Genomic DNA, 24,753 nt, shown 5'->3' on the forward strand with positions numbered 1-24,753 from the left:
TCCAACTCTCAGCAACTCCGACTGGCACTCTACAGGGATTCAACCCTAAAGAAGAGAAAACTGTGCAGGAAACACCAGCAATCACTATCGGCAATGCCAGCAACAAGAGGACATACAGATCTGCAGGTACACTGAGATGTCTAGAAGCCATTGATATTTCTTTGGGGACTGTGACATGGCATTTTGTCTTTACTCTTTCTCCCTTTCTTGCTGTTTCCTTCTTTCTCTTTGTCCTCACACAATGGTGCAGAATGTTCTGTGTATTTAGAAGAAGGTGATCATTAGGTCCCTTGAGGTTCTCCTCATGTCGGTTTTCACTGAAGCTGAAGATCACTCAAAAAATCCATCAAATATCAATTAGTGATGGACTGCAAAGACAGACTGAACCTTCAATGTACCTGAAGATCAACAAAGCATACACTTACCAAACTATTACTGGAGTCAGGAGGATTGTAACAAACCTCTGATAGCTGTGGCTTCCTAGAGAGAGTTACATCACTGGGAAAACTAGAGGATCTAAGAAAACTGGGAATGCTATTTCTATTAAATTAGAGTATGTTTTAGTACAACTGAGAAAAAATGTTTGTGTGGCTCAGACTATTTTTGGCATAATCATTATTTTTGAAAGTCTCATATTGTAATCTCAAATGGCCTGAGTAGGTGACATTGAAAAATCTAACCTTTTGAGGATATTTTGAGGACGTTTACTTTTAGACAACCACAACTCTAGAAATGTTTCATTATGAAACGGATAGTTCCAACTCTGATTTCTGATTTGGTGAACCACGTTTAAAGCTGTTGTTAAATGCTGATATGTGCACATATTTGTAGGGTCAAGTTGCTACGTTGCTTGGCAACCGCAAACAGCCAACAGGTATGCTTCAGCTGCATTCACGATGAGTCGGAATCACCTAAATTATGAGATTCTGACTTGTAAAGAGCGTTCACACCATCGGTGGACTCATAATTGCAAGCTGTAAACTCAGGATTATATGAAAGCTCTGACATTTACTGTTGTGTCATTATGCAAAAAGAACCAATATAGCATCAGTCTCAACAGTTAATGTTAGTTAGGCATATTGCTGTTTCATTTTATGGGCCTTTTTTTTACATGTGTTGCCTGGAGCGCTTTCTTCTTCTGAAACCTTTTGCATGTGGTTGAATCAATGAATTTATGTACTGATAAAATATGTTGCTGTCATCAACAATAAAGTCACATATGGATCAGTTTTGGTGTTATGAGCATTGCCATAGAAACAAACAGTTCAGAGTTGTCATTTTATAATAACAGTAAAATGCCTTATTTTTATTTAGAGATACAATATAGTTAAAATATAAGTTCAAAGTTGAAACCAGCAATATTTTTCCTTTTTAGGACTTTATTCAATGACTTTATATGTAGACACTACTGCTATAATTAGTGCCATATATTATTTTCCGGATTTGTTTGTCATAGGGGTCTCCTTGCTGTCCTTAATTCACATGACTCAGAGCCAGTCAAACATGTGCCAGTAAAACATGTCATTTCCAAATGTCATATGCCATGTCTGCTGACCTGTAGGCATGCTTGAGATGTTATAATGACAAATGGCTATTATGTTTTAAAATGCATGCCAGATAAGGCAGAAAATAGTTATGAAATTGTCTCATTTATGAATTATATATTAGATATGAAACAAAGGTCTCCGCCTGGTCACTCACAGAGAAAGGGATGGTTTGTAGACTGTCTCGGAGAATACAGACACACATATGCTTGCACACCATCTTTCCAAGAAGCATGTGTCAGCACTGGGTCTCCAAACTAATCCCTGCCCAAACCACAGTACTGACTGTGAGCTCGGGATCCCATTTCCTCTGGATTACACACCCGTGGCAGGAGTATACGATTTTACAGAGCATGTTGATCCTTGTTAAAATGATTCAGAGATAATATGCTGATTAATACAAGGGCAGAGTGGGTGAAACAGATGTGAAATGTCTGAAGGAGGTCATACGAATTTGGAGATGAGCATTAGCCGTATGTGATAACACATTACTCGATTTTGCCCTAGGGATGGAAAAAAATGAATAGGTTTACCTTAGATTCCTGAAACCATTGCAGTGTTTTAGTCCCATGTTAAAATATTCACAGTTGTTATGCTGCTTACATGAATGTTATGCAGTGGCGGGCCATGCATTTAAAGTCTAGGCCTTCAGTGTGATTCATGCCATTAAGAAAACACAGTTACACAATTAGTAAGACACCCTATGCCTTTGGGCATCATACATTCTGTCACAGCTAACTAGTAATACCAATTGACATTTTAAAAACACGTCCACGCACGAAAGCCAGAACTTGAAACGACACTTAATGCTTAAGCAAGCCTAATTTTAACTGCAGCATGACTGTTTTGTGAAATGAACGTCTCCCAAACAGACATTCAAAAATCATAATTTTTCATATGAATCTACCAAGGAGGTCTATAATACCTGGAAAAATCTATCTAACAATATTTGCGATTTAAATGTTGCTTGCAATAAATTTCGTTTCGTCAGGGTACACGGTTATGCTGCGTTCCATTCAAGTTGGATGTGGGATATTACTTACTTGATATCTCCAACCATAAAGGCATTCCATTCCCCGATATTCGGAAGATGACATTTAAGAAAACAAAACTGCAATGCTCCCGTTAGCTTAGCAGGGGTTTGACTCTCATTAGAGATGTCTCCTAGCAACCCAACTGATAAAAAATGCTGCAGCACTAGCATTTGTGCTTCAGGTGTACGATTATCAAAAGAGATTATAATGTTTTATACACCTGTTTCTGCAGGCGTTTGTTAAACAAGTTTTAATATCATATAATGTGGAAACTAACTTATTTATCGATATTACTTAATAAAGTGAATGTTTATCATTAACTTTGTATATCCCCTGAGTGTCGTTATGTTTGTTTGACATCGTGCCCCTGCATCTCGGCGAAATCGGAGTTGAGAATTTCTGCACGAGCCTGAAAGTTGTAATTCTGACTTCAAGATGCATTCCATAGCACTTTTCCTAGTAGGAAGTTGTAAAATCCAACTTTTCGAGTTGAATGGAACACAGCACTACTTTTCAAAACTTGATCCGACACTGAATGCTCAATTTACACTTAGAAAACTCCTGATGTTGCTATAACAATGCAAAAAGCACTTACCAATTTACTTGAAGTGAAAATCAGTCCTCCTTTCCTGTTGAATAAATTAAGCAATCACACGGTCATGCAGAACATCTCGTGTTTTTAAATCCATAAGGATCTCTTTCTCAACGGCAATACCAGCAGTGATGACAGCTGACTCGTCAGACAGCTTGATCTTTAGCTTTTCGCTCTTGAATTACGTACATCACTTAAAGCGTGATTGCGTCACTCAAGGCCAGCTAGAAGGCCTCGACCGGGACATATCCTAAAGTCCACACCCATCAAGAACAAATAACTCAATCTGATTGGCTGACGAATCTGACAGTCTGACTTTAGCTGCCCATTAATTTGCACTGTTGAGGGATTCTGAAGAAATTCTGAAGGCCTGACGGGGTGGAGCTCAAACTCACGCGCTGCTTCGGGCACGCAATTTGTGAAACAGTTGTCACACTTTACTTGTAAGCATCAAATTCTGACTGGATAAACTTTTAGTTTTTCTCTATTTGTTTGTAGATTAATTAAGAGTGGAAAGCGATTAAAAATACATAGGCAAAAAGGTGATTGAGAATGAAAGGATGAAAAATATTTATTTATCTGTCATGTTAGGCCAGCAGAGAAGGCTTTGCTGGCCCTAAGAATTCACCATTCATCAAAGGTTACCGCCTCTCCTGGCTTTTGATGTTGAGACCAATCCTTCAATCCTTTGTGCATGTCTGGGCTGTTATTTTCTTCACCAATGCAACTACCTGTTACCACTTACCACTATTTTATAGTAATACATAATTCTTGGATCAAGTAAGCAATGCTTAGAAAACAAACATAATTTACTTGATTGTAGTAAGTTTTTGGTGTACTTACTATTCCAAATTTCTAACAACTTTCTATATCATATACTCTTTTTTTAAGTTGAACCAACAAGTATAGCAGATGAGTTGGATTGATGCATATTTTAGTTCAAATTGGCCTGGATTTAAAAAAATGTTACCCTTAAAATGTGCTTTATGTGGTAAAATCTAAATGAATATATTAATAATAATATAATATTATTTAACATCATTGAGTATGTTAGATTACACTGACAAAACACATTTTTAAGATTTAGATCAGATAGAAATAGCTCTGTAAGGTAAAAATGGCTGGTTACGCTTGTAGTGTATGCTGAAAAACTGTATGCTGTAGTGTATGGTTTTGTGGTTTAGTCCTAAATGCCCACTTCCTAGCATGCACTGTGGCATGAATAATTGTGGTTGAATTGTCTGGCCGTTTCGCAGTTTTGTTGTTGATCTTGTTGTCACATTTAGTAACTTTTTGTATTGTGATGTCAGGATGAGTTTGTTCCTCTACTTAAAATGTTCACTTGGTTGATTGTTACCCTTGTCAAGCTTGATGTACCAAGCCTTTGTGTGGTGTTTAAAGATATTTTATCAGTAAGTGCAAGTGATGTTGTCAACACAATAAGCACTTTACTCTCCATGCATGATTCTTATACTAGTATTCTCATACTACAATTTAAAGCCATGCAATAAAGGGAACTATTTGCATAGAATTTTAAGACAATGCTTAGAAAAAATGTAGAAATTGTCTTTACTTAAAATAGGTAATTGTTACAATGATGACATATTTTAAGTCATGGCAACTTAACATTTTAAGTTCAGTCAATATACAGTATTTACTCAAAATACTAAAGGTGCATACTGTATTTTTTCTTTTAATTTAATCTTGGACTCACACTGACACCTTGGGGCATGGATGCAGCATCATTCAAATGCAATCTTTTTTACTTACCAATGCCACTGTAGAAATCCACTATTCAAAGTGACCCATGATTAATTTAAAGGGATAGTTCACCCAAAAATGAAAATTCTCTCATCATTTACTCACCCTCATGATATCCCAGGTGTGTATGACTTTCTTTCTTCACCAGAAGACATTTGAAGAAAAACAGAAAAATATCTCAGCTCAGTAGGTCCTTAAAGTGCAAGTGAATGGAGATTTCTCTTTTAAAGCTCCAAAAATCACAGACAGTCAGCATAAACGTCATCCATATGACACCAGCTGTTAAATTAATGTCTTCTAAAGCGACACGATCACTTTCGGTGTGAAAAAGAAGTACAGAAGCTTTGCTGATTTTTGTTTAGATCTGTATTTATCTGTTTCTTTACTCACAATGGTGTGTTTGTGTGCTTATCCTGGATGTCTCAACCTAGAGGAGAATGTGAGATTAATTCTGTATCATGGCAACGGAATACGTCACACAAGAGACCGCTTGATTAAGCGAGTAGTATTTGGCTGGTTATGTGATCTCAACATGGCAGCCACCATGAGGGGACCTACTCCATGTAGATTTAAATAGCTTTTATAAGGTTACTGATACTACTGGAGTCTTAATCTCATCTGAGTGGTCATACATTTATACATATGTTTCAAAATTACTGTTCATTTCTTTAGGAGTAAAGCTTTTTTAATGAGTACAAAAATACTGAGTGCATTTTACTTCTTTTCTATGAACATGATTATTTTTTACGTGTACTCTTCTCCAAATTCTCTCCAGTCTTTTCTTGTCTTCTCCTAGTCGGCTGTAACATTTGTAGTGTCTTTGTGAAGTTTGTGAAGTTCAGGGTGGAGGCCGCCACTTCTGGGAATTGGCTGCTGCCCTCTGACCAGATGGCACCCTAGTGCCAATTCAACCAGGCTCTATAGAGGGTAGTAGCATCTGGCATCTCTCACATTAGTGTCACACGTGTGAAGGCAACAATCATGTGTTGAATGTATTTCCTTCACCATCACTTCATCTTTGACTTTCTTTTGTTGCTGGGAGCTGTAAAATATTACGGTATCTTCGAAGGCTAGTTTTGTATTCATGTGATATTTCCATGGAAATCGAAGCTATACATAAATCTTTTTGCCTGCAGGTCTGGATCCTGTCCCATGATGCAGTGGTGCATTTGCAGTAACAATAACAGCTAATACCATAATGCACAGAGGAATGTTTGGAGATATGAGTGTTTGCAGATGTGAGATGAAAAACAGATTTGCACAATTATGCTGTCATCTTCGAAGGGGTCTTGTATAAATTTAAAGGGATAGCTCACCCAAAAATGCAAATTCTGTCATCGATTTCTCATACTCATTTGACATGGAAAACAAAAGGAGTTGTTAGGCAACATGTTACTCTGCAGTCACCATTCACTTTCATTGCGTCTTTTTTACATTCATTGAAAGTGGTGACTGAGGTTAACACTCTGCCTATCATTTCCTATTGTGTTCCACAAAGGAAAGAACGTAATATGGTTCTTGAATAACACAAAGATGATGATGAAAGAATTTTCATTTTTGGGTGAACTCTCTGTTTATCACAGTCACATGATTAAATGTACAGTAAGTGCGTAGCTCCCCATACCCTTTGTTACACTGCATTACAGTGAATTTAGCAGCACAGTTTAATGAATTGTTTGATGGTCTTGAAGCTAAAATTGAAGGCAGTTATTAAAAGCTATGTAGTCATGCGGTTGACATGGAAAGCCAAACATACATTACGTAACAGCATTAAACAGGGTTATTGGTAATTAGGCTTGTTAGCCATAATAATAACACTCTGTTTAATATTTAACTCTGGTCCTCTGATTACATATGTCTGGTGCTTGGATGTTTGGTCACCATGGTGACAGTGTGGCACAGATGTCTTTAGCTGTTGTTGTATCTGTTGTACATGAGCTTTGACTATTGACATCATGAACACATATCTTCTCTCCGCTCTTGCTGGAAATTCCAGCTTGTGCATTTCCAATTAAATTAAAACATTTCCAAAAAGCTAATCAATGTTTTACTTTATAGAAAATCATGTCAGAGTGTGGTTTCTCCTACTTGACACATGTGCTGCACATTATTTGTAGCATTTCAAGATTTTATGTGTTCTGGCAAGTTAGTATGACACTACTTTGGATACCCAAATGTCAAAAGCTCACAATAAAGCAAAGCTTCTTCTGTTTAGAGTATTTCTATATAAAAGACTGAAGAATCATCAGCGTTTACCTGTGAAATACGCAAGATGAGTGAAGCAAAATTTATCTTGTATTAAAGGGTTAGTTTACCCCAAAAATAAAATTCTGTCATTGTTTACTCACCCTTATATTGTTCCAAATCTGTATGAATTTCTTTTATCCACTGAAAAAAGACAGTTGGCAAGCCAACTCTCCATTCCACTGGAATCTAAACAAACCCTCAATGACTGACATGTTTAACCAAGTCAGACATTTTCTCATTCTTCAAAAGTACACACATACAGTTATGGAAATCTTTTGCCCTGTGTCAGTGAGGTGATGTGTATGTAGAATATACATGGGCACAGTGGCCCTAGAGGTCACGCTAGGCCCTATATTCAAGGCTGAGGGGGTCGCGTAGGACACGCAACATGTTGCATAAGCTCTTTGATAGAACGGATAAAAAGTAACAGCTGAAAGAAAATTTAAAATCTGAGTCCCCTGACATGCACCGTTACGCTGTTGCCATGTCTATAGAGAATGTTTGTTTAAAGGAATATTCCGAGTTCATTTCAAGTTAAAGCTCAGTCGACAGCATTTGTGGCATAATTTTGATTACTACAAAAATGTATTTTAACTTTGTCCTTTTTCTTTAAAAAAATAAAAAAAGCAAAAATGTGGGTTACAGTGTGGCACTTACAGTGGAAGTGAACGGGGCCAGTATGTAACCGTTAACATGCTGTTTCAAAAGTATCGCCACAAGACATAAACAATATGCGTGTTAACATGATTTTAGTGTGATAAAATCACTCACTAACCTTTTCTGTAAAAGGTTATATCCAATGTTATAGCTTCGTTGCCATGACGAGGTAGTGCCTTAAACCCTGTAATTCCAGTAAATGATTTAAGCAACTTTACGGCTCAATTTATACACAAGTTTTAACAGAAGAATTAATGTAAGTGCTTTTATAACACAATTAGCTTCACATTTCTGCCTTAAAACCCTGTAGAAATTGGCCCCATTCACTTCCATTGTAAGTGCCCCACTGATTTTTGCATCCCAGGGTGATACCTCAAGAAGTTGGTTGAGAAAATGTCAGGAGTACATTTTTGCAAATTCTAGGCAAAGGGTGACTACTTTGAAGATGCTAAAATATAACACAGTTTTGATTTATTTTTTATTTTGTTTAGTCACAACATAATTCCCATAGTTCAGTTTATGTTATTCCATAGTTTTGATGACTTTACTATTATTCTAAAATGAAATATATATATATATAATAAAGAATGAGTAAGTGTTTCAGAACTTTTGACCGGTAGTGTATATATATATATAACAACTACTTTTATAATACTTTTAGGTCTTTTTTTAAGCTTTAAAGTGAGTCACCATCCACTGCCACTGCATTGAAAAGATTAATCTTCATTAAAACATCTTCTTTTGTGTTCCACATAGTAAAGAACGTCATACCAGTTTTGAAGAACATGAGAGTGAGTAAATAATGACAGCATTAGTTTTTTCACACACAGTATAGCTGGCATGTATAGGTCCCCTTGTCTTTGAGGCTGTTGGACACACACACGGCACTGCTGGGATGCAGGGGCGAACTGTCCATCCGGAGAACCGGGGCCGAATGGGCCGCGATAAGCTGAAATGGGCCACCATGTTATGCACAACGGGCCACAAAACGGCACCACGATATGCCGAAGGTGGCAGCTATATGCAGAAAAGGACAGGACACCCCTCCACCCCCCCCCCCCCCCCCCCCCCCACATCTCCAACAACTTTTGGGCCACTGTCCATGTAAAATCCCGGGCCAATTTCTCTTCCCCGTCAGCCCCTGCTGGGATGTATGTTTGGCTCATCACTTACAGCATGATTGATTGTTCGCAGGTCAACTGTCACTTTTAGTTACTTTATCCAGTAACATCTGCCTGTTTTTCATCCTCGACGGCTCTTCTCATAAAGAAGAGCGGAAAAGAAAATACTTTAGCAGACAAAACCAGCAGGTGCTTTGCTATGAAAGGCAGGAAAGCCCTGGAGAAAAGTCTCATGCTGAGATGTCACATGTGGAAGCAAAACATGCGGGTTTTCTTGGGTCATGCCTTCTGCTTCCAAATGGGATGCTTTGGCATGGTAACTTTCCTGTTCAGCTTCATTTATTTTGTGAGGGCAATATACAGCATATGTATAGCCTGACCTATAGCATAGGGTTTCACACAATAATGTGGACAAATAATGAGTGTTTGATGCTTAATTTTCATTTTTGGGTGAACTATCCCTTTAAATACTCTCAGTGTCATCAAAACACTCCCAGTTTTAAAGGAATGTTAAAACTAGTTAAGGTCTATCTGTGAATCTGTCTTAGAATCTGTGGCATGCTGTTGATTATCACAGGCAAAATTCTATACAGTAATGCTAGGCATTCCGGAGGGTTTAATGTAGGAAATTATCAGTATTTTTTTAAAGCACTTATATCAATTCCTCCATACAAAAAATGTGCCATTTGAGCTGTAAAGTTGTATAAAACAATGTCGGTACTATTTTGGCAAGCATAATGTTTATCCTGTGGCATCATTTTCGCAGCAATGTGTATTAACATTTATTGTGATGCAATATCTTGCCCCATATCTCCATTTTAGGTACATTGTAAATGCAATTTCAGTTTTTTGTTTGCAAACTGAGGTTTGAATTTTCAGAAGAGCTTAACTTGTACTGGACCCAGAGTATTCCTATAATATTCATGAGGGAGATTTATAAAAAGCCTATGTATTAGATTATATAACCTGTCTGAGTCCAAATCTTTTCTGCCCATACCCTCTTCCTCTCTCACACTGTTTAAACAGACTCTCAGCCAATGTGTTTATACTTGAGCACATGCTAAACTATGCATTAACCTGTGTCCTTAAGTCACAAAACAGGGCAGGTCTGCTGTGGTAAGAGAGGCATGTGCATAAAACACAGTGTCAAACTGTTCCACAGTAGTATAATATAGGTGTAGATTTAATGCCTAGCCACTAGTTAGCCCTGAATGCGATCCAAGAGCCTATTCATCTAACGAGACCAGCTGGTTTCTTGTGTACTGATTGAAACCAGTTCTGTGTGGCTCGTTTGTGGGTTTTAAAACCAGCAACGAAGGTGTCAAATTTTGTGGACGTGTCATGTTCCAACAGGCTTCAGGACAATACTTGAATAATGTTGTGTTTCTAGACCATAAAGCACTGTTGGTGTAACCAAGGATGTCTAAAGTACCCGGAGAAAGCTATCCATTAGCATTCCCATTTATCTCAATGGCAGTTGCTTGGCTGGTCTGGTTCTAAATAAAAAAATATTGAGCCAATCACTTGAGCTGGAAGTACCATGTAACTAATTACTCTGGAAACTAAAGTAATGACAGTGATAATTGATTAATGACAACATAAGAAAGCACACAATCCCAAGCCAATCTCACACTTTTAAGAGCCCTCCATAAAATTGAGCCTGGTAAAAATCTACTATAACATAATGAAATACTTGCATTTATATGTTGCTTACAAAGATGTTATTTCGCCAGACTGGAGAAATGACGTCAATTGAGAAAGATGCTTTTTGCCCGCATAATGGTGTAATTTCAGTATCTATCAGCAGGGGTTTACTTACAAAGCTAATCAGCCAAACTCTGACCCCTTCAGTCCCGATCTGGAACGCGTAGTTGGCGGCTTTTCCTAGCGCATTTTCTAGGGGCTTGGCATCTCACAGGCTACAAACCGAGGGCTGCGGTATCCGTTTCCTGGACCTGAAGAGACCGCTCTCTCTAAAGCCGCACTCGGCATTTAAAGACAGCAGGTACAATTAATACATGACACATCAGGAGCGTTTAAATCCGCTGCCAGTGATTTAGTTAAGTTCCATCACAATACTTATTAGATTAAATACAGTTTTATTATACACCAGTTTTGTAGACAAAAATATAATTGTGCCACCATACTAATTTATTTCATTATAAATCTAAAATTTAATAAAAAAAAAAAAATTTTGAAATTGATGACTTGGACCAAATAATAAAGAAAAGCAGCCAATAAGTTCCCAACATAGATGGGAACTCCTTCAATACTGTTTAAAAAGCATCCTAGGGTGATACCTCAAGAAGTTGGTTGAGAAAATGTCAAGAGTACATGTCTGCAAATTCTAGGCAAAGTGTGGCCACTTTGAAGATGCTAAAGTATAACACAGTTTTGATTTATTTTGGATATTGTTTAGTCACAACATAATTCCCATAGTTCCATTTATGTTATTCCATAGTTTTGATGACTTTACTATTATTCTAAAATGTGAAAAAAAAATTATAATAAAGAATGAGTAAGTGTTTCAAAACTTTTGACCGGTAGTGTACTTCTGAGGTAATTATAGCTGTGCTGATAAACTAGTTGATAGATTTGCATTTTTAAGCTTTATGCTTTTGAAAAAATAGACTTGTTTATTTGCACAATTTAAACTTGCTTAATTATTAATGTTGGGTGTGATTGGATAAGTATAATTGTAGGTAGGGGGGCCCCATTTTGAAAATCTGCTTAGGCCCCCAAAATGTTAGGGCCGGCCCTCATCATGACCTTGGTTTTCCATGCTCTTCACCTTATTAGAATTAATTTCTCAGGCGAACACACAATCAAATGTCAAACTTGGATGCTTATGTAACAAGAGCGGCCCGTTGGAGGTTTTTCAGCATAGCCAGAAGACAGCGTTGAGCTGTTTGTCCTTGTTTGGCATTTGTCCATCCAGTTGTCAGTAAAAGAGATGGCTGTGGAGACGAATGATGTAGTCTGAGATTATTTATATAGACTGATTGAACTGTACAGGGACCTTCCTGTCTATGGGAACATGCACGTCCGTTTGATTGATATGCACACGAACATGCACAAAAACACACATTTCCATTCTTCGACATGTCTTTGAACTTTTTGTTTTCCACTCAAATTTTATGTCACAGAAATTATTTCATTGTTTCATTTGCACAAACAGAATGTACTTTGTACTTTGATTTGACTACAGTTCACACTTTTAGACATTTTTATGCACTATCAGAAAGAAATTGCAAAAAGTTTACCTTTAGTGGTAAAACAGCTTGTTATTGGGGAAGTACACTCAAAGGTACACCCACAGTACCTTCTTAACTTTGTAGGGACACATTTATGTAATAATATGTGCCCTTTGGGACATATGAGGTACAAATACATTCCGATTGTCATGAAAAGGGTACAGTAGGTTTAACTTTTATAGTACTGCCCCAGTGACAAGCTGTTGTGCCCATAAAAGTACAATTTTTGCACATTTTTTTCTTGACAGTGTGTTGTATAACATGCATTCTAAAAATATGTACCTGTACATGAAAAAATACATTCACAGATGCATTCATAAAGATATGACCTGCCAAAGTTACCACATGCCCATATGAAAGAGAAATGAGATCTCTTTAGTATCTCAGCTGTTCTCCTAGGTCTAGACAATCTCCTAGAGATTACAGTAAATGGACAGTGAATTGAGCCTTTTTCTTAGATTTTTCTCCAGAAAAAAAGACCCAAGTAATCTCCCATGTGTCTCTTCTAGAGTTTCAGAAGAGATCTCAACCTGTCTCAAACTGTGCTTAGATTTGCCAAGACACCAAAGTCTGCAAGTTACCAAAGTCAGAGATTTCAATATGAATTCAAAATTGCTCATCAAATTTAACCAAGACCAAATTACCGGAGCTATGCCATCCATATTTATTTTATAGCTCTTATTACTGTCAACAGTTCTCACATTTTTGTCCATTTGTATTTCTCCTAATTAATTTTAGGAGAAACATTTGAGATAAAATACACACTTTAATGAAACATATTTGAAAACTCCTGAGATGGGTGATTTCATGGTCCTCTTTCAGTGAATGTTTCACTTTTGGGAGTGAGACTGCTGACCCAACTACTTCTTCCCCTGCAGGATAAAAATGGTACAGTATGAAATCATGGCCTACGAACACGCCGGTGGTAGTATTTCAGACAGTACATGGCTTTCAGAGCTCAATGAGTCATCAGAGCCCCATAAATCTCAAGTCAGAGACCATTCTAAGCACACACACACACACACACATATACATCCAATGACATCTATAGTTTTTGCTAATGCTATTTTCAATCCCGGCCCCTAAATCTAACCCTCACAATAACCTTTTTGCATTTTTAGATTTTCATAAATACTTTATTTAGTATCTTTATTAAGCCGTTTTCCTCATGGAGGCCATTGGCTGGTACCTTCAAAGTAGGTTATTTCAGGTTTTACGATACTTGTAGGGACATTTGGGCCCCAAAATGCAGGCAAAATCTGACCCTTACACATACACAAAATGTTGCAGAGAGCAGTTGACAAGCCCAGCTCCCTCTAGCTGTTTGTAAACTCATTGAACAGAGAAGCAGGAATTTGCACTCACATTTCTTGCTGTTTCAACTGTATCCAGTATGAAAGACATTCCAATGCAAGTGACTGCAGCAGCCATGACTAAACCAGTCAGCCATTTCAGTGCTTTCCAGAGCCACTGCTGGCAAATCAAGGCCATTATGCCTTTATTTGCCCTACCCTGCCCATACCAACCACACCCCACCATAGATGCCACATAGACACACACATATTCACACATAATCTAACTTTAGAGTGTGTTAATCAAAAGATACAATTAGAGAGCACTGGTATAATGAGATGGTAGCATGCTGTATAAATCTGAGTCACTATGAGGTCAGTGTGATGGGGCAAAAATGTATAATTATCTATAATTTTGCTGTAAATGGGTTATAAATTCTCTTAGAATATTTCTGGTGACCTCTCTTTTAATTACAGGCCAGTTTAATGGCAATGAGAAGATGGAAATTGTTGAGGGAATATTTTGGGTTCAAGCAGGAAAATTATCCTTGAAAATAAAATCGTACTGTAAATGTACAGTGTTATCTTGTCACATGCCTGTTGTTTGATAGGACTGTGCAAATTTAGGCACTTGTGGAAAATGTTGTATGGCGAGGATTCCTTCAGAAATAATGCCATAAATAGTTTTCATTTATCATTTTATGTCATACAAAGTCAAATAAACTTAAAAAGCTAAATCAATATTTGGTGTGACCAACTTTCCCTTCAAAACAACACAACACTCTTAGGTACACCTGGACACAGTTTTCTTAGTTGTTGGCAGATAGGATGTTTCAAGCTTCTTGGAGAATTCGCCACAGTTCTTCTGTCTATATAGGCTGTCTCAATTGCTTCTGTCTCTTCATGTAATCCCAGACTGACTCAGTTATGTTCATTGGGGGTTCTGTGGCGGGCATTCAATCTGTTGCAAGGCTCCCTGTTCTTATATTCTATAATATTTGCAAAAGGAATGAATGGGAGTCTAAAACGTATATTTCCTATTGACGCACTAAAGCTGAAGATATAAATTACCAATTTTATTGTGAAACATCTTATGTGCCTAAGACTTTTCCTGACAAAGGGTAATGCAAGAATAAGGATTTATTGTTAAATTTCAATATAATTTGAAAAAGCAGTTAAAGAAAAAAAAAATCTAAAAATTAAATTAAATTAAATTAAATTATTAAAAAAAAATTTTTTTTTTAAATAAAATAACATTTTAAATTGAAATTAAAAATATAAATAAACACAAACAAATAATAATAAAAAAAACTTTATTTTTACTAAATTACTAAAATTTAATAAAAATGAAAATAAAAATGGGCGTTCCATACCAGGATGGAGCCAGGTGGTTGTTGGGGAGTGGTTAATACTTAAATGTTTTAGGTGACGTCAGCCAAAAGGTAAAATGTTTCAGAGGTGGAGCAAGTTATGACATTTTTAGAAAAGATTATAAAAACAAACATTTTAACTTTTTAGAATAAAGTGCCCCAGTACATTTTGTGCAATAAGACTAGGAATGTGTGTTTAGTAATTAAATAGAGTCAAATATGATTTCATGTTGAACATGAAGAATATTGCTTTGTATGTATATTCGCTACACAGAAAACAATTGCACATCTCTTTCACTTTCTACACATCCAACAACACATCCAAGACATCTTAGAGACACTTATGGAATGAAGTACATGAAGTTTGCATTACACCTAAAGAATCGGTCCGGTTCGAATGAGGTCATGTTTTCATAGGAATGAAAAACAGTAGGAGCTCAGGGGGAGATAGAACGAGCAAGGGAGGAATGGAGATAGATAGTGAATTAGGGTGATAAGATAGTGCTGGAAACTGAGCTGACAAACATAGACCTCTGCCCTGAGCTCAGGAACCTGCTCCTCCACTGCTCACCCACTCTACATCCTCCTCTCATCCTCCTCTTCATATTTGTATCTCCCCTTCTCTCTCTCTTTATTATTGTTTCCAGTATAGATAGGAGCACAGAGAGCCTTGAGCCTGGGCACTGCTTAGATAAACTGTTTATCAAAGGACAGAGTAGGATGGTGTGTCTGTAGCTATTGTTCACTGTGCATGTCATTTTTAAAGGCATATTTGGAGACTATGAGTGTGTGTGTCCCTGTTGGACTCTTCCCTAGGGTTAATGCTGAACATCATGACCCAATTTAAAGAAGTGACACTTCTGTTGTCCAGTGTGTTCCTGTATTTTAAAGCCAAGTACACATGCACACACTTGTTTACTTGGTTATCTAAATGAAGACGTACTATAGACTTCTATTGTTTTTATATAAAGCTTATTATAAATACTATAGACTAACCCCAATCCTACCCCTAAAAGAAAACTTTTAGACAAAAAAAACCTTTTGTGTGTGTGTGTGTAATTTTCTTTATTAATGAATCGTTTTTTCCAGTTGAGGACGTCCCACATTTGGAAACAATTTTGTACCCAAACTATAACTAAGAACACACAAACACACACACACACACACACACACACACACACACACACACACACACACACACACACACATGTTGGTGCGGCTATCCTTATGAGGACTCTCCACAGACATAATGATTTTTATACTGTACGAACTATAGATTCTATCCCCTAACCCTTACCCTACCCCTAAACCTAACCCTCACAAAAAACTTTCTGCATTTTTACATTTAAAAAATAATTTTTTTTAAGCGATTTGAATTATGGGGACACTAGAAATGTCCTCATAAACCACATTTATAGCATAATACCCTTGTAATTACCAGTTTGTAACCTAAAAACAAATTCCTCGTAAACCACCAAACCCGCCCACACACACACACACACACACACACACACACACACACACACTCACACACAGCCTTGTTTCACTATACAAGAGAGGACATCTCATAGACATCCATTGAATTCATAGCAGGCTAATTATATTTTCTATCCCCTAAACCTAACCCTCTCAGAAACCTGTGCACATCAGTAGATTTAAAGCTAAACAAGATTTGGCCGATCTATGAGCCTTTTTTTTTTTTTACTAGTGAGGACCACCAAAAGTCCTCACTAGTGGGTTTTCAACAAGTTTCACTATATTAGTGAGGACATTTTGAAAAATGTGGCACTCTATAGTGAAACCTGTACACACATACACACACACACACACACACACACACACACACATTTCCAAACACATGTCATGTACAGATATAATGCTAACTCAAAAAAGAGTATCATATCAGATAATCTGCTTGTCTTTATGAGACTACAGGAAATAGGATGTTTGGTAGGTCCATGGAAAATAGAAGGTAAGAAATCTATCCTGAAGCCTACAGCATCAAATAAACATTTTCCCGTTCTTTCACTCCCCTTTGACATACACATAAACACATACACACACACACACACACACACACACACACACACACACACACACTCTCTACTTTGTAGTCTCTAATCTCCTAAAAATGAAACTTAATGGTCTCAGATCAGTAATGTAACATATAAGTATACTGTATTGTCTGCCTTTTGTGCATAAGTGTGTTTATATATTTTTCCATTGTTATCTGGAAAATTAAACAAAACAAGCAGTTTGAATCTTGTACATTTTCCGTTGAGAGCCTTACACCCCTTCAAATTCTTTGAATGATTATGTTGAAATATTGTATGTGTTCTTTGCTCTTTTAATCCCTACAGTTACTAGGGAACTGAGGTTACATACTGTATGTTACATTCACAGAATGCTCTGGGGCCCCTGTCAACCTGTCTGTCAACGCATTCCAAAATGCATATTCACTCTCTAATTGGCTAGGAAGTTATTACATCCTGCCCCAGACTGGCTTACCTCTGAAGGTTCTGAGGTACCATATCACTTAACCAGCTCTGTTTACATGTATCCTCTGTTGCCATGACAACATTGATTTTGAATGTTGCAATGCACTGGGTGTCTTGACAGTTTTTACATATGCTGATGTAACCATGCATGTGTTTGATGGTTTTGACATTTGTTACAGAACCTACAGTACATTAATCATTCAGAGGAGGGTCTGTGTCTCTCCTAGGTACATGTTTTCATTTCTCAGTTTCAGGGCCCAGAAAGATCGCAGGGGTCATGCCATTACAGTATGCCATGACTTTCAGTACAAATACATGCATGTGAACTCACCTGGAAACTCTTGTACAGTCTTAAGAAGCATTTAGGTATTCTATGCAGTGCGAGGTTTGGAAATGAGATCCATTAGGAATGAAGTTTGCATTCTACAGATGTCTCAAGGATGCAAGATCAGGGGATATTTATTTATTAATTAATTAATTTATTATCATTATTTTTAGCCATTACCGTTGGCAGTCCTGGCTGACTAGATGGCCTTGGTGAGATTAGACATGAATATACATATAATACAGCATAATATTTGCAGTTCAATGGGTACAATAGCTTTCATCTTTCTCCTTGTTTTCTAAAACTTATAAATAGGTTATAAATCCCTTTATCACATTATCTAGGCATGTCAGAGCAAAAACCACAACAATAAAGGGTGTGTAGTCATAAAATCACAATATGTGCTTTATTTCATCATAACATATTTGTACAACTATGACAGATAGGTTTAAGTTCTTCATTAATTTCATTAAGAAAATCTGGAGAGACAGACAGCCTTTATTTTCTGGCCTTATCACCCATACTACACCTGAGAAGAAAGTGTACAGTAGTATGATAATCTATGATAACTGATAATGCCTTTGGGAGCAGATGGCAAAGAAGGGCATGTGTATAAACTGTCCATTAAACATTTTAATCACAAACATTACATCTCCTACTGTGTTCTACAAAAGAGAGAAAGTCATACTACTTTGGAATAACATGAGGGTGTATAAATGATGTAACAGAATTGCTATTTTTTGGGTGAACTACAGTATCCCTTTGAATGTGTAGTGTGTAATTTATGCATCATCTGGTTATGGTTGGCTGGCCTGAAACTTGAAAAATAATGAATGAAAGATAAGGAGTAGAAAGCTGGATGGATCTGACCCAGGGGCTCAGCGATGTGACCGTTTCCTGACTTCTAAATTCTACTTAAATCTACCCCCACAGGCTAAACTAAGGCAAGCTTTGGTCAGTTTCCCACAACATTAATCCACTGGCTCGGTTCTGGGTGTCTTCTGTCACAGTTGCTTTCTCTTTTAAGGGATTTGATGAAAAAATGAGACACATCACATACATGTTTTATTGGTCTAGCTCTATGTACATTCTCTATGTACTGTCTCTGGGATTGTATATATATATATATATATATATATATATATATATATATATATATATATATATATATATATATATATATATTTTTTTTTTTTTTTTTAGTGTTTAATAAAACATTATGTGTTTTTCTTTCTTTTCTGTGACACACGTGGTTTCTCAGACCCTGCTTTAAGGTCTGGATGTTTTCATGGACCCTCCTCCTAATCCGCACGTGTTGTAAGACGTAGTAGACAAGAAAAAAAGAGTAAAATGAAAACAGAGCAAAAAAGTTATTTGTTTGAGTAAACCCTCCTTGCCCGTTCCCATTTGCTATTGGATATGAGAGCAGCCAATGAGTGGGTGGGGAGGTGGACTTCCTGTGGGCCAGCTACACGGGCCCCTCATGTACTGTAAAATATCCCTGACCTCTTCCATGGTGTTTATTTTAAAAAGAAAATAAGACAAGCATTCGCAATCATTAAGGACAACAATGAGCCTGTGCGTGTGGTATTTGGAAGCATGCCTGGTCTTTGTTTTACTAGTCTGTGATTCATCGAGGCGGTTCAAACTTCTTTCTTCTTCTTAAAAACAAACACATATCACATGTATGAAGCATGTATGTTTTGGAAGGGGAAGGGGCCAGCGTGAAAGACAGCATAGCACGTTCAGAGGAACACTTTGTTCTGATGTAGATAAGAGAGGTCTGCTGGCGAGTATCTGCACATTCTTCAGCTGCACGGATCATAAACTGTATCTATAGGGTCATTAGTGTGACAGACCTTCCTTGTGTGGGTGTAATCACTAAAGGGCATATTAGACGTATTTCTGTAATTTACAACTTTCAGGAAAAATTATGAATGTATATGGTAAATGTACTTTATTATATGTTATAGCTGCCATAAAAAGAAGAGAAAAAGAAACAAGTGAAAAGAGTGTTTAATGCCACCAAGTGGTTACTTTACAAAATACATACACATTATCGATTTAGTAGTGAAATGCTGCCCTCTACTGGGGAAATAGATAACTACATATTTGAACTTCGACCAAATTTTTACTCGTGACAGTGAGTGCAATGATTAATTGTGAACAGTCATGATAATATACTTTTATTATTATTATTATTATTATTATTATTATTATTATTTGTATTTAAATCTCACAGGAATAGTGTAGTATATGTAATTATTCCTCAGACTATATTTTGGTCAAACATCAAACACCAACCCCAGTAGAGTTAAATATAGAACATGTAGCCCATGATATGGTCATGATATATAGTTATATTTTACTCATTCACATTATGTGCATAAATAAATTGCCAGAATATTATAACTTCTATAGAAGATCACTATGTTCTATTTAAATAATTATAATAATAAAAAATATATTTAATTTAATTTAATTATTGAGATGGAAAAAAATATTATTAAATACATTTGTATATTCTTATATTGTTGTTTGTGTATGGCACTGTAAATACAAATAGTTTTCTCAAATAAAATAAAAAAAGTTGTCTCAACGTAAGCTTAATTTTGGACTATTCTTACTAGTTTTAATTAAGTTACTCTCTAAACTCTAAAGTTGTCATTAATAATAATAAAAAAAACAATCAAATTAAACAGTAGGCCTGCTTGAAATGTCACATTTTGGAATTATAACATTACAACATATATACGTTCTTTAAGCATTGGCTTTGAGTACTGCTAACTCTAAATTAAGTACAAAAGTGTGACTGTTCGGAATAGCCCTTGCGCTTAAATAAATAATGTATATTTGGTCAAGACAAGGGAACTTATGTAGAAATATAGTAATTGCTATCAAAAAATGTATATAGTTTTAATTCTTATGAGTATTGATGTTGTTTTGTTGTAGCTGGTGAATTGAGCTTTACAAAAGTGCAGATTTATGTGCACTAAGATAGTACTGAGGAGAATCCAATGTGCCACATGGTTAACCTTGACTCCTGTCATACTTTCCCTGTACTAAGATGTGCTATAACTCATCTTACTTGTAACTGGTAAACTGTGCTTAAATAATTAAGTTTACTTGAGCCAAAAAATTATGTTTACTTACAAAAAGCATGCAAACTGATTGCTTTAAAAAATCTAAGTAAGGCCAACTAATTACAAATTACAGTGTATGTGTGAATGAATAGCATGAAAATGTATGTAAATTATGAATGGAAAAGGATATTTTGAGTGTTTGTGTAGCTAATGATGAATAAAAGGATGTTTTCAGGAATTATTATAAAGGAAAAATGCACAATAATTTTGTCTTTTTTGCAATTTTCCATTTTTGCGGGGAATTGCTCTTGCTTTTAAGAATATTATCTCGCAGGGCACAGCTGTTGCTGGAGAAGACAGATATTTCTAAGCTAAATGGAACAGATGAGAGTGGATACCATCTTCCACCCCTGAAAATGTGATTGTACATTTGCTAACTTAATTAATACATCTGAATAATATTAACTCTATATAAAAATGAAGCTTATGCAGGAACAACTGAGCTTTCAGAATTACCTAAAGGGATAGTTCACCCAAAAATGAAAATTCATGAAAGATCTTCTGAGTTCTGGTCACCATTCACTTGCACTGTGAGGATATAATCTTCAAAAAATCTTCATTTGTGTTCTGCAGAAGAAAGAAAGACATACACATCTGTGATGGCATGAGGGTGAGTAAATGATGAGAGAATTTTCATTTTGGGTGAACTATCCATTTAAAGGAGGCTCATTAGATTAATTATCTGTTTCTCGATGTGTGTAGGTGTTGCAGCAAGACAGAAAACAGCAGTCTCACAAATTATTCATTTTATAAGTTTTTAACCATTTTGAAATTGTGACCGACCTAAATAGATTATTGCTGAAATCACATTACTTTTGCCACTTAATTGCATGATTTAAAGCACTGTTTCAACACAGCAGTGTCACACAAATTAAGTAACATTTCGAATTGCCATTTTGAGTCTGTCCATCACTAGGTTACAGTGGCCTTTAGACAGGCAGCTGAAAGTTTGGAACCTAACTGTTTTGCACTGTCGGGATTTGGAAGCACTATAAATAAACAAGCTTTGCACCAAAGTCCTGTTGTAGCAGAAACTTTTTTTTAAGAAGTGGTCCAGTGTTTCTCAATATTCACACAATCAGATACTCTCCCCTACTTTCTTTTCTTTTCTGCTGGTTCACTTCTGTATATCCAGCCAACACTTGTATACACAGTCATTTTGCCTTAGTAACTAATGTTAACAGCAAACACTGGCCGGACAGGAAAGTTTGAGGGATCAAAATGACTCACTTCAAAGCTCTCAGACCATAATGAAAGCTTCAGTAAATATATAGAGATTCTATCTTGCTCTCTCAGCCTGCAGAACCTCTCAACATGAATCACTATGCCACTAAGAAGAGTGTAGCAGAGAGTATGCTGGATGTGGCACTGTTGATGGCAAACGCCTCCCAACTGAAATCTGTTCTGGAGCAGGGCCCTGAGTTCAAGTACTACCTCACTGTCATCATACTCATCGCTGCCTCACTCTTCTTCCAAGTACTAGCTGGGGCTCTGTTCGTCAACATGGGTGAGTATGAGATCCACTGTGTATTTTGCAATAAATCCATTGGAATAAGACATTTTGATCTTTAGAAAAAAGTTTTTAGAGCTTTCATTTTTGTTACCACACATGTTCAAAATGATTTCACATTTAAAGGGATAGCTCACCCATAAATGAAATGACATTTAACACACCCTCATGTTGTTCTACACCCAAATGACTTTCTTTCTTCCATGGAACACAAAAGGAGATGTTTGGCAACTAGTGGGTAAGCTATTCCATGATTCATAATCACATTTCCACTTTTCAGCTCGCAAAAACCTCAATGAAGTGGCCAATCAGAGGAAGCTGGACATAATGAATAATGTGGCCACTGCACTGGTGTCTCTCACTGTCATCATCAACATTTTCATCACAGCGTTTGGTGTGCAGAAGACAGGTCTCTATCCCAAGCAGTAACTGTCTCTTGATCATACAGGTGATACAGGTGACTGTCTTGAAATGGTGTTGTGAGTTACAAAATATGCATGTATACAGTATGAGGAAAAATTTGATTTTACCTACCCCTTTACTAGTTCTTTCATGTTGTTTGATTTCAGGGTCTCCAGCATAGCAATGGTTGCGAAAGTCACAAGCCGTTCCAATCGTAAAACACTACCTGCAGAATTATCTTAGTTTCTTTTTTATTTATTTATGCACAGGTAATTATATAAGAATCCATAAATACAATTATATTTATTTATCAAATGTGCTGTGCTGTGATAACTTACCTTGAGGCAAATTTATTAGAGCTTGTTGTATTGTATCTGACTAGTGTTCTATATGTCCCCAATAAAACTAACAATAAAGGCTTATTCCCAAACTTATTGCATAATCACAGACTTGCTGGATTTATACTGTGCACAATAGTCATGTATGTGAAGAATGAAAATCTGTCCTCTACTGATATCTAGTGGGAGATTTATGTATTGCACAAACATGTTAACAGAAATGTGTAAATGGAATATATAGAATAATGAATAATAAAAAGAATAATGAAAAAGGATTTAAAGTTACATTTATTTGACTAGACTGAAAAAAATAATAATAAATGGTCAACATGAGACAGTTCAATTCATGTAATGATGTGATGTAAATGGAATTGGTTTAATTTATAAATGTCATTACAGTGTGAAAATGCTTTCAGTAAGAATTATAGGCTAATTTTCTCATATGATAAGGCATCACTGAGTTCCTAGTTAAATGAGGGAGACTGGAGCATCTTTTATCAAATGTTCTTGCTCGTGGGAGCTGATTATTGGGCTCTGGTTATATCAATATACTGTGTGTGGTCTAGTACCACCTTCCTGCAGTCATGCTTCAGGTACACAAGCAGCAAAACCAATCAAACCCTGTATTACACCCAAAGGACCAATCCTGGATGAGGTCTTCATATAGTGTGGGTTGAATGCTGTACAATATGCAATGTCAAAAGCATAGAGCCAGTGCTGAAGACAAAGAGAACGTTTAGAGCTTTAATAATGGCCAAGTCTGAACAGAATGGCTGTTAGGTTGTTAAGTTTAAAGTATCATACCTATTTTAAAGTGAAAGGTACACTTGGCACAATATTCTCATAATTTTTCTCATAAACTGAAATGTATATAAGCTATATATTTACAGTGTAGCTGTAGTATATAATTACAATGATGAAAAAGGATAACAAAATAGACCATACAAAATAGAGTAGGCTAGTGTTCTATTCTGTTAACAATATGTAGATAAAAATATTTTTTAAATTACTATAAAAAGCTAAATAATTAAAACACATTGTGTATGAAAACCAAATGTCATTAAACAGAGTAAGGCCTACTTCTAAATGATGTTCTGTCTTAAATATAGCCTGAATTATGGAAACTATGACTGAAATGGCAGAAATAAAACTAGTGTTCTATTCGGAAACCTTTTGTTCACATTAGCAATTAAATACAGTTGAATTTATTGATTAAAAGACACTGTATAATGTGTACCAAAGAAACTTATGGGTCTAATATAGTCAAATCTCTACACAGCTACACATCCCATAAAAAAAAGAGGAGTTTTGTCAATTCTAAGGAATTACATGAAGAAATAACATTTCGAAGTGGCAATATTTAGGGGAAAAAGCATTTTGATCATATTGTTTTAATATTATATCTTATTTGATAATTTCATAAAAAAATAAATAAAAAAATAAATTAAAATGTGTAAACGAATCTGCAAAAATTTCCACACTCCTCATATACAGTACACCTAATACTGTGCGAATACCCAGTATAGTACACAACATCCTGTATTGTATGTGGTGCCACCTCGCATTAGAAATACAGAGACCCTCGTGCACGTCTCTACGGTCATGGAGGCCAGTGTCGGGCGCGCGCATCCCGGTTCGTTACGTCACTTGAAGCGCCCTGGCTCG

The 24,753-nt window shown here is 36.3% G+C and overlaps 1 protein-coding gene across 2 annotated transcripts; it reads left to right on the forward strand.

Annotated features, from left to right (window-relative positions):
* LOC127436677 (ninjurin-2-like) lies at positions 1-23,198 on the forward strand. 2 transcript variants are annotated; one of them, XM_051690972.1, is made up of 4 exons: positions 1-126; positions 22,135-22,345; positions 22,629-22,805; positions 22,918-23,198. In XM_051690972.1, exons 1-3 carry the CDS (start codon positions 94-96, stop codon positions 22,775-22,777), a joined length of 393 nt encoding a protein of 130 aa, XP_051546932.1. In that variant the 5' UTR covers positions 1-93; the 3' UTR covers positions 22,778-22,805; positions 22,918-23,198. The 2 variants fall into 2 exon arrangements, with proteins under 2 accessions (XP_051546932.1, XP_051546933.1); XM_051690973.1 differs by having other exon boundaries at positions 22,629-22,796.
* The last annotated feature ends 1,555 nt before the right edge of the window (positions 23,199-24,753 follow it).

The sequence above is a fragment of the Myxocyprinus asiaticus genome, chromosome 47 (genome assembly GCF_019703515.2).
Source record: "Myxocyprinus asiaticus isolate MX2 ecotype Aquarium Trade chromosome 47, UBuf_Myxa_2, whole genome shotgun sequence".
NCBI classification, from domain to species: domain Eukaryota; kingdom Metazoa; phylum Chordata; class Actinopteri; order Cypriniformes; family Catostomidae; genus Myxocyprinus; species Myxocyprinus asiaticus.